At 38.7% G+C, this 12,661-nt stretch overlaps 1 protein-coding gene across 1 annotated transcript in view; it reads left to right on the top strand.

Moving 5' to 3' along the window:
- The window catches only part of LOC138798993 (myosin-9-like), a 97,290-nt gene that overhangs the window by 61,301 nt on the left and 23,328 nt on the right, over window positions 1–12,661 (top strand). Inside the window, exon 12 of the mRNA XM_069979663.1 lies at window positions 7,181–7,232. Coding sequence (XP_069835764.1) covers window positions 7,181–7,232 — 52 coding nt within the window. The remainder of the gene's footprint in view (window positions 1–7,180; window positions 7,233–12,661) is intronic.

The following is a 12,661-nucleotide window of genomic DNA, read 5'->3' as shown; positions in this document are numbered from 1 at the left end:
AATGGAAGCCGTAATGGCCTCCGTATGGGTCATTCTCCAGCATGAGGGTCACATGACACATGCACCGACCATGCTGTCTACAGTTGTCTAACATGTGAGGGCCCAAGGAGATGACCTCTCATTAGAGGGGCCCAGGGAGGCGACCTCTCATTAGAGGGTCCCAGGCAGATGACCTCTCATTAGAGGGGCCCAGGGGAGGTCCTTAGCCTGCACAGGAGATGATTGAGCCTGTGCTGTGCAGCTGCAGATGGTGGCTGAGCTCCACTCCTCTCTCCCTTCTGTCCTCACACTTTTTTATCTTTTCCTCCATAAATGACGAGCGCTGATGACTTGTTTGGGCTAAAATGAAAGTTCAAAGGCTTCGAGATCTCCCATCGCCACATGAAAGGCAAAAACTAGTCTGAAGTAACCTCCAAGCGTCTGACCGCAACGTCTGAGTGACCGGCTCACCAAAGCACAGTTATTCCATTTATTACTATTGTGTCAGTATCCATGTTATTATTATATATCAGCAGTACTGTACTATCAGTATTATTATATATCAGCAGTAATGTACTATCAGTATTATTATATATCAGCTGTACTGTACTATTAGTATTATTATATATCAGCAGTACTGTACTATTAGTATTATATATCAGCAGTAATGTACTATCAGTATTATATATCAGCTGTACTGTACTATTAGTATTATTATATATCAGCAGTACTGTACTATCAGTATTATTATATATCAGCAGTACTGTACTATCAGTATTATATATCAGCAGCAGTACTGTACTATTAGTATTATTATATATCAGCAGTACTGTACTATTAGTATTATATATCAGCAGTACTGTACTATTAGTATTATTATATATCAGCAGTGCTGTACTATTAGTATTATATATCAGCTTTACTGTACTATTAGTATTATATATCAGCAGTAATGTACTATCAGTATTATTATATATCAGCAGTACTGTACTATCAGTATTATATATCAGCAGTACTGTACTATTAGTATTATTATATATCAGCAGTATTGTACTATCAGTATTATATATCAGCAGTACTGTACTATTAGTATTATATATCAGCAGTAATGTACTATCAGTATTATATATCAGCAGTACTGTACTATTAGTATTATATATCAGCAGTACTGTACTATTAGTATTATATATCAGTAGTACTGTACTATCAGTATTATTATATATCAGCAGTACTGTACTATTAGTGTTATATATCAGCAGTATTGTACTATTAGTATTATATATCAGCAGTACTGTACTATTAGTATTATATATCAGCAGCAGTACTGTACTATTAGTATTATTATATATCAGCAGTACTGTACTATCAGTATTATTATATATCAGCAGTACTGTACTATTAGTATTATATATCAGCAGTAATGTACTATCAGTATTATTATATATCAGCAGTGCTGTACTATTAGTATTATATATCAGCTTTACTGTACTATTAGTATTATATATCAGCAGTAATGTACTATCAGTATTATTATATATCAGCAGTACTGTACTATTAGTATTATATATCAGCAGTATTGTACTATTAGTATTATATATCAGCAGTACTGTACTATTAGTATTATATATCAGCAGTAATGTACTATCGGTATTATTATATATCAGCAGTACTGTACTATTAGTATTATATATCAGCAGCAGTACTGTACTATTAGTATTATTATATATCAGCAGTACTGTACTATTAGTATTATATATCAGCAGTAGTGTACTATTAGTATTATATATCAGCTTTACTGTACTATTAGTATTATATATCAGCAGTAATGTACTATCAGTATTATTATATATCAGCAGTACTGTACTATCGGTATTATATATCATCAGTACTGTACTATTAGTATTATATATCAGCAGTACTGTACTATCAGTATTATTATATATCAGCAGTACTGTACTATTAGTATTATATATCAGCTTTACTGTACTATTAGTATTATATATTAGCAGTAATGTACTATCGGTATTATTATATATCAGCAGTACTGTACTATTAGTATTATATATCAGCAGTAATGTACTATCAGTATTATATATCAGCTGTACTGTACTATTAGTATTATTATATATCAGCAGTACTGTACTATTAGTATTATTATATATCAGCAGTACTGTACTATCAGTATTATTATATATCAGCAGTAATGTACTATCAGTATTATATATCAGCAGTGCTGTACTATTAGTATTATATATCAGCAGTACTGTACTATCAGTATTATTATATATCAGCAGTACTGTACTATTAGTATTAAATATTAGCAGTACTGTACTATTAGTATTATTATATATCAGCAGTGCTGTACTTGTACTATTAGTATTATATATCAGCAGTACTGTACTATCAGTATTATTATATATCAGCAGTACTGTACTATTAGTATTATATATCAGCAGTACTGTACTATTAGTATTATATATCAGCAGTAATGTACTATCAGTATTATTATATATCAGCAGTACTGTACTATTAGTATTATTATATATCAGCAGTACTGTACTATCAGTATTATTATATATCAGCAGTAATGTACTATCAGTATTATATATCAGCAGTGCTGTACTATTAGTATTATATATCAGCAGTACTGTACTATCAGTATTATTATATATCAGCAGTACTGTACTATTAGTATTAAATATTAGCAGTACTGTACTATTAGTATTATTATATATCAGCAGTGCTGTACTATTAGTATTATATATCAGCTTTACTGTACTATTAGTATTATATATCAGCAGTAATGTACTATCGGTATTATTATATATCAGCAGTACTGTACTATTAGTATTATATATCAGCAGCACTGTACTATTAGTATTATATATCAGCAGTACTGTACTATTAGTATTATTATATATCAGCAGTACTGTACTATTAGTATTATATATCAGCTGTACTGTACTGTTAGTATTATATATCAGCTGTACTGTACTATTAGTATATATCAGCAGTACTGTACTATCAGTATTATTATATATCATCAGTACTGTACTACTAGTATTATATATCAGCAGTACTGTACTATTAGTATTATATATCAGCTTTACTGTACTATTAGTATTATATATTAGCAGTAATGTACTATCGGTATTATTATATTTCAGTAGTACTGTACTATTAGTATTATATATCAGCAGTACTGTACTATTAGTATTATATATCAGCTTTACTGTACTATTAGTATATATCAGCAGTACTGTACTATTAGTATTATATATCAGCTTTACTGTACTATTAGTATTATATATCAGCAGTAATGTACTATCGGTATTATTATATATCAGCAGTACTGTACTATTAGTATTATATATCAGCAGTAATGTACTATCAGTATTATTATATATCAGCAGTACTGTACTATTAGTATTATATATCAGTAGTACTGTACTATCAGTATTATATATCAGCAGTACTGTACTATTAGTATTATATTTCAGCAGTACTGTACTATTAGTATTATATATCAGCAGCAGTATTGTACTATTAGTATTATATAGCAGCAGTACTGTACTATTAGTATTATTATATATCAGCAGTACTGTGCTATTAGTATTATATATCAGAAGTACTGTACTATTAGTATTATATAGTAGCAGTACTGTACTATTAGTATTATTATATTTCAGTAGTACTGTACTATTAGTATTATATAGCAGCAGTACTTTACTATTAGTATTATATATCAGCAGCTGTACAATTAGTATTATTATATATAAGTAGCACAGTACTATTAGTATTATATAGCAGCAGTACTGTACTATTAGTATTATATATCAGCAGTAATGTACTATCAGTATTATTATATATCAGCAGTACTATACTATTAGTATTATATATCAGCAGCAGTACTATTAGTATTATATATCAGCAGTACTGTACTATCAGTATTATTATATATCAGCAGTAATGTACTATCAGTATTATATATCAGAAGTACTGTACTATTAGTATTATATAGTAGCAGTACTGTACTATTAGTATTATTATATTTCAGTAGTACTGTACTATTAGTATTATATAGCAGCAGTACTGTACTATTAGTATTATATATCAGCAGTAATGTACTATCAGTAATATATATCAGCAGCTGTACTATCAGTATTATTATATATTAGCAGTACTGTACTATCAGTATTATTATATATTAGCAGTACTGTACTATTAGTATTATATATCAGCAGTACTGTACTATTAGTATTATATATCAGCAGTACTGTACTATTAGTATTATATATTAGCAGTACTGTACTATCAGTATTATTATATATTAGCAGTATTGTACTATCAGTATTATATATCAGCAGTACTGTACTATTAGTATTATATATCAGCAGTACTGTACTATTAGTATTATATATCAGCAGTAATGTACTATCAGTATTAGTATATATCAGCAGTACTGTACTATTAGTATTATATATCAGCAGTAATGTACTATCAGTATTAGTATATATCAGCAGTACTGTACTATTAGTATTATATATCAGCAGTATTGTACTATTAGTATTATTATATATCAGCAGTACTGTACTATAAGTATTATATATCAGCAGCTGAACTATTAGTATTATATATCAGCTGTACTGTACTATTAGTATTATTATATATCAGCAGTACTGTACTATCAGTATTATATATCAGCTGTACTGTACTATTAGTATTATATATCATCAGTATTGTACTGATAGTATTATCATTGCACTTGTCAGGAATCAAATAAATCATTTATTTTTAGTGTTGATCATAGTAATATTGTTTATGTTGTTGCTAATATTATTATTACTAATGATTGTCGTGATCATCTACTAGTATAGAATTATTGTTCTGGAAATATAATTTATCAGTTTACTGATTTTACTGTGTGTTAGTTGTATTATTATATAATGCATCAGTATTATTATTATTATTATTATTATTATTACTAATAATGGTGGATTTGCATTTATTTTTATTTGCATTTATTTCCATTTATTTTTATTTGCATTTATGTTTATTGATTATTTAATGTGCATCAGTATAGTTTTATGTATTAATTATTATTATTATTATTATTATTATTATTATTAATCATCATCATAATATTGCTATTATTAGATGTATTTTTTATTATTATATGGTGCATATTATTATTATTATTATTATTATTATTATTATTATTATTATTATTATTATATAATGCATCAGTATTGTGATTGATATGACTAATAATTGTGGATTTGCATCAATATGGTCAATAATCATCAGTTTAATATATGTATTTATTATTACTATTATGATAATGCAGCAGCCATATTGTCATTGCTATTAATGTTTTCCAGAGTTATTGTTTTGACATTAATATTTTCAGTATGTATTTTTATTATTATTATCTTATTATTTTTATATCTTTATAATTATTATTACCCATGCAATAATTTAAGTATCCTAATTATAACAGTAATATCTTGTAATATAATTTGTGTCTATGATACAGGATGCATGTTATATGCCTGTACATTATATACAGATTATGATCTGTGTAGATTATAGACTATATACACAGGTTATATCTATCTATAACCCTGTATGTTGTATACGTATAGCATGTGTCGCAGGTCGGAGTCTCCTATATAGCAGATAGCGGCACATTACGATGGATGAAGCCGTGTGCAGACTCCTCGGTGTCCGCTGCCGCTCATGTACAGATGTCTCCACTCTAATCCTTCCTCACACTGGGCTGAGTTATACAGGTTACCATAATTACAAAGCAAACGTGTACGTTAAACATGTGTAAGGTTTGTTGTACGTATGGGAGCTCATGAGTGATGGACGGCGTCTGTCAGCCGTATACATATACTGTGACTTACTGGGTGTACAGGATTATCTGAAGCTGCCAACAGCTGAGGAGCCAGAGAACCATATACATTATACAATATACATTATACATATATACACATATTATATGCCTACACATTATATATAAACTCATTATACACCTAGTATATGTCTACCCAGTATATATACACCTAGTATATGCCTAGCCAGTATATATACATTCATTATACACCTAGTATATGCCTACCCAGTATATATACACCTAGTATATGCCTACACATTTTATATATATATATATATATATATATATATATATATATATATATATATATATACACTCATTATACACCTAGTTTATGCCTACACGGTATATATACACTCATTATACACAGGGATGTGTATATAATGTACAGGGATGTAATCTGAATATAACGTACAGGTATGTAATCTGTATATAATGGACAGGGATATAATCTGTATATAATGTACAGGGATGTAATCTGTATATAATGGACAGGGATATAATCTGTATATAATGTACAGGGATGTGATCTATATATAATGTACAGGGATATAATCTGTATATAATGTACAGGGATGTAATCTGTATATAATGTACAGGGATGTAATCTGTATATAATGTACAGGGATGTAATCTGTATATAATGTACAGCGATGTGTGTGATGTTAAATGTATATTGTTACCTTTCCTGTATGATGTGTGATGTTATATGTATATTGCCTTTCCTGTATGATGTGTGATGTTATATGTATATTTCCTTTCCTGTATGATGTGTGTGATGTTATATGTATATTGCCTTTCCTGTATGATGTGTGTGATGTTATATGTATATTGCCTTTCCTGTATGATGTGTGTGATGTTATATGTATATTGTTACCTCTCCTGTATGATATGTGTGATGTTATATGTATATTGTTACCTCTCCTGTATGATGTGTGATGTTATATGTATATTACCTTTCCTGTATGATGTGTGATGTTATATGTATATTGCCTTTCCTGTATGATGTGTGATGTTATATGTATATTGCCTTTCCTGTATGATGTGTGTGATGTTATATGTATATTACCTTTCCTGTATGATGTGTGATGTTATATGTATATTGCCTTTCCTGTATGATGTGTGTGATGTTATATGTATATTGCCTTTCCTGTATGATGTGTGTATATTACCTTTCCTGTATGATGTGTGATGCTATATGTATATTGTTACCTCTCCTGTATGATATGTGTGATGTTATATGTATATTGTTACATCGGTAATATAATAATGTAATTATATTTGTATTCTGAATTCCCTTAGGTTCCATCCCGGACTCAGAATCTGGAGAACATGGATCCCATTCAGCACGCAGGTAACCTTATAGCTAGGTGATGGTCGGCAATAACGCACCCATGCCCCCCCCCCCCCCCCCCCCGCTCCAGTGACAGGTGTCAATCTCCGGCTCATTATGCCCCCGCACCCCCCAAAGGTTCGGGCCAGAATAATAGTCGGCTGTGGGAAAGCTCTGGGGATCCCATCAAGTCTCCAAATTGCTCCGCTTGTCAGGTATCAAAGCGACGGCTTCAGCTGTGAAACTAGAAGCAAAATAAACCTTCAGAGCTGAAAACGACAATTGATGGATTAAAGATGGCTCCGGCGCATCCTCCCCAACTGGCCTCTAATGGGAGTACTGGGCTGATCAGGCTGTGCGGTCTATACTGACCAGCCTACACCCGGCCGCCATGTCTGAGATACCATAAAGAATTATCAGCACAGCCGCTAACCGCTGTTCATCTGCTGCCCTCCATCCTCATCAGATCCACATTGGTGCCCGCCGCCATTACTGATGTACCACTCTGGGCGCGCGCCCTCCCTACATGTCCATTTTACATTACATTGAAGTTAACACAAGAAAGGAAAGTGAGATACTGGAGGCCCTGGCATGCTGGGATACTGGGGGCCCTGGCATGCTGGGATACTCGGGGCCCTGGCATGCTGGGATACTGGGGGCCCTGGCATGCTGGGATACTGGGGGCCCTGGCATGCTGGAAATATTGCGGGCACTGGCATGCTGGGATACTGGAGGCCCTGGCATGCTGGGATACTGGGGGCCCTGGCATGCTGGAATATTGCGGGCACTGGAATACTGGAGGCCCTGGCATGCTGGGATACTGGAGGCCCTGGCATGCTGGGATACTGGGGGCCCTGGCATGCTGGGATACTGGGGGCCCTGGGATACTGGAGGCCCTGGCATGCTGGGATACTGGAGGCCCTGGCATGCTGGGATACTGGGGGCCCTGGGATACTGGAGGCCCTGGCATGCTGGGATACTGGGGGCCCTGGCATGCTGGAATATTGCAGGCACTGGAATACTGGAGGCCCTGGCATGCTGGGATACTGGAGGCCCTGGCATGCTGGGATACTGGGGGCCCTGGGATACTGGAGGCCCTGGCATGCTGGGATACTGGGGGCCCTGGCATGCTGGAATATTGCAGGCACTGGAATACTGGAGGCCCTGGCATGCTGGGATACTGGAGGCCCTGGCATGCTGGGATACTGGAGGCCCTGGCATGCTGGGATACTGGGGGCCCTGGGATACTGGAGGCCCTGGCATGCTGGGATACTGGAGGCCCTGGCACGCTGGGATACTGGGGGCCCTGGCATGCTGGGATACTGGGGGCCCTGGCATGCTGGAATATTGCGGGCACTGGAATACTGGAGGCCCTGGCATGCTGGGATACTGGAGGCCCTGGCATGCTGGGATACTGGAGGCCCTGGCATGCTGGGATACTGGAGGCCCTGGCATGCTGGGATACTGGGGGCCCTGGGATACTGGAGGCCCTGGCATGCTGGGATACTGGGGGCCCTGGCATGCTGGGATACTGGGGGCCCTGGGATACTGGAGGCCCTGGCATGCTGGGATACTGGGGGCCCTGGGATACTGGAGGCCCTGGCATGCTGGGATACTGGGGGCCCTGGGATACTGGAGGCCCTGGCATGCTGGGATACTGGGGGCCCTGGGATACTGGACGCTCTGGCATGCTGGGATACTGGGGGCCCTGGAACAGAGATGGGGAACCTTTGTCCCTCCAGCTTTAGCTTTGGCTGTCCAGGCATGATGGAATTGTAGTTTTGGAACAGCTGAAGGTTCCCCATCTGTGGCCTAGAACATGGCAGAAGCCTCACCAACGTGTGGGGGAATCTCCTCTTCGTCAGCTCCTGGGCTGGTACTGCCCCCCCCCCCCCCATGTGTCACCCCTCACATCTGGTCAGGTGGGGGAGGGGGCAGGGGTAATACAGATTCACCTGCCTTTTCCTCAGGCTCCTGGTGAAAATTCCAGGAAATGAGTAATCAGCCGCACTTAACCCCTCGGCTTCTCGGCTCAGCTCTGAAGGAAGAAAGCGATTAATTCAGCACTCAGGTCCTCATCGTGGAGAGGGGGGGTCCCCAGAGAGCGAAGCCTCCTGCCCTGCCGCTGGGAGAGGCTTGGAACGTCTGTGCCCCCGAGTGTGAGCTCTTCGGACAAGGTGCCACCCTCTATGCCACATAGCGTCAAAATTGATTTGCTTGTTATTTCCCGGTGCACAAAAAAGGACAAACGCCGATGAATTGTGTCATTTTTGTGGTAAATGTTGCTCGTAGCGACAGCGCAGAGTGGGCGAGAGAACGGCCATTAGGGGACAACCATGCTGCATACTCCGTAATGTTCATGGAAAATGACATCGGATTTTCTGACCTCCTTTCTCACATGGCTGACAGCACATGACAGTATCCTGGTACAATGTCGCCATTAAAGGGGTTGTTCAAAAAAAATTTCTTTCAAATTAACTGGTGTCAGAAAATGCCAGAAAGTTGTAATTCATTTCTATTAAAAAATCTGTAGCCTTCCAGTACTTATCAGCTGGTGTATGCCCTGCATGAAGTGGTGTATTCTCTCCAATCTGACACAGTGCTCTCTGCTGCCACCTCTGTCCATGTCAGGAACTGTCCAGAGCAGGAGAGGTTTTCTATGGGGATTTGCTGCTGCTCTGGACAGTTCCTGACATGGACAGAGGTGGCAGCAGAGAGCGCTGTGTCAGACTGGAGAGAATACACCACTTCCTGCAGGACATGCAGCAACTGATAAGTACTGGAAGACTGGAGTTTTTTACATCTATATCTATCTATATAACTTTCTAGTACCAGCTGATTTGAAAAAAAAAGTTTTTTTGTTGAACGGCCCCTATAAATCAGCTGTGATGTCATTGCTGTCAGTTTGCAGGTATAAAGGATGGATCCTGTGATGTCGCTGTAATGTAAGATGGTTCTGTCTCCGAGAGGATTCACCAGGGCCCGGCTGGTCAGCGTATTAATCATCTCATCCCAGCGTTTACATTACAGGTCAGAGGTCGGCACAGGCAGTAGTGGGGGGTCACCGTGCTCGTCTTCTCGGCTGTTTGTTCTCCGCAGAACATGGATTGAGCTGCGTTCCCTGTGGACGATGTCGACGGATGGACTCTGTCTGATAACACGTGAAACAAGCGCAGGTCCTCACCTTACGCCAGGGGGAGGCGGGGCGCTCTGAGTTTGGGGGTGTCCCTGGGGACGGGCAGAAGAAGGTAACTACGATCTGTCAGGCACTCAATAATGGAGTCATTTCAGGGACTTAATAGCAGCTGTAATAAGGTGTAAACAGTGCAGAGCGGCGCACTACACTAGGCAGCGTCCTGGGGCCTGACAATATATTCAGCTCACCTCCATTTTGTGCCCTGGGAGCCAGCGTGACATTTGGAGATGGATATTGTGGATCAGGCGTGTTTACTCTGCTGCCGCTCAGGGCGAGAAGTTTCTATTATTCTGACTGTAGATCTGTGGTCAGTAATGGAGAAGAAGCAGCCGAGTCAGCACAATCACCAAGCACAGTGCTCCGCTAATATGGAAGAACATCATCCACAGACACTCAAGGGTTCAGCTCTCATCATCCTATGGTCCATCACTCTCATCATCCTATGGTACATCACTCTCATCATCCTATGGTCCATCACTTTCATCATCCTATGGTCCATCACTTTCATCATCCACAGACAGTCAAGGGTTCAGCTCTCATCATCCTATGGTCCATCACTCTCATCCTATGGTCCATCACTCTCATCATCCTATGATCCATCACTCTCATCCTATGGTCCATCACTCTCATCATCCTATGGTCCATCACTCTCATCATCCTATGGTACATCACTCTCATCATCCTATGGTCCATCACTTTCATCATCCTATGGTCCATCACTTTCATCATCCACAGACAGTCAAGGGTTCAGCTCTCATCATCCTATGGTCCATCACTCTCATCCTATGGTCCATCACTCTCATCATCCTATGATCCATCACTCTCATCCTATGGTCCATCACTCTCATCATCCTTTGGTCCATCACTCTCATCATCCTATGGTCCATCACTCTCATCATCCTATGGTCCATCACTCATCATCCTATGGTCCATCACTCTCATCCTATGGTCCATCACTCTCATCATCCTATGGTCCATCACTCTCATCATCCTATGATCCATCACTCTCATCATCCTATGGTCCATCACTCTCATCATCCTATGATCCATCACTCTCATCATCCTATGGTCCATCACTCTCATCATCCTATGGTCCATCACTCTCATCATCCTATGGTCCATCACTCATCTTCCTATGGTCCATCACTCTCATCCTATGGTCCATCACTCTCATCATCCTATGGTCCATCACTCTTATCATCCTATGATCCATCACTCTCATCATCCTATGGTCCATCACTCTCATCATCCTATGATCCATCACTCTCATCCTTTGGTCCATCACTCTCATCATCCTATGGTCCATCACTCATCATCCTATGGTCCGTCACTCTTATTATCCTATGGTCCATCACTCTCATCATCCTATGGTCCATCACTCTCATCATCCTATGGTCCATCACTCTCATCATCCTATGGTCCATCACTCTCATCCTATGGTCCATCACTCTCATCATCTTATGGTCCATCACTCTCATTATTCACAGACAGTCAAGGGTTCAGCTCTCAACATCCACTAGTCTTCCACCCTCATCATCCTATGGTCCGTCACTCGTGTTATCTAATAGTGTCACTCTCATCATCCTTTGGTCCATCACGCTCATCATCTGCTTGTCTGCCACTCTCACCATTTTATGGCTGTCACACTCATTATCTTATGACTGTCATGCTCATCATCCTACGGCCCATCACACTCATCATCTTATGGTCCGTCACTCTCATCATCTGCTAGCCTGCCACTCTCATCATCCTATGGTCCGTCACTCTTATCATCCTATGGTCCATCACTCTCATCATCCTATGGTCCATCACTCTCATCATCCTATGGTCCATCACTCTCATCCTATGGTCCATCACTCTCATCATCCTATGGTCCGTCACTCTTATTATCCTATGGTCCATCACTCTCATCATCCTATGGTCCATCACTCTCATCCTATGGTCCATCACTCTCATCCTATGGTCCATCACTCTCATCATCCTATGGTCCATCACTCTTATTATCCTATGGTCCATCACTCTCATCATCCTATGGTCCATCACCCTCATCATCCTATGGTCCATCACTCTCATCATCCTATGGTCCGTCACTCTTATCATCCTATGGTCCATCACTCTTATCATCCTATGGTCCATCACTCTCATCATCCTATGGTCCGTGACTCTTATCATCTGATGGTCCATCACTCTGCTCATACTATGGTTCATCATCTAATAGTGTCACCCTTGTCATCCCATAGTCCATTGCTGCTAT

The sequence above is a fragment of the Dendropsophus ebraccatus genome, chromosome 8 (assembly GCF_027789765.1).
Source record: "Dendropsophus ebraccatus isolate aDenEbr1 chromosome 8, aDenEbr1.pat, whole genome shotgun sequence".
NCBI classification, from domain to species: Eukaryota; Metazoa; Chordata; class Amphibia; order Anura; family Hylidae; genus Dendropsophus; species Dendropsophus ebraccatus.
The sequence above is the reverse complement of the archived record's forward strand: the minus strand, read 5'-3'. Positions and strand labels throughout refer to the sequence as shown.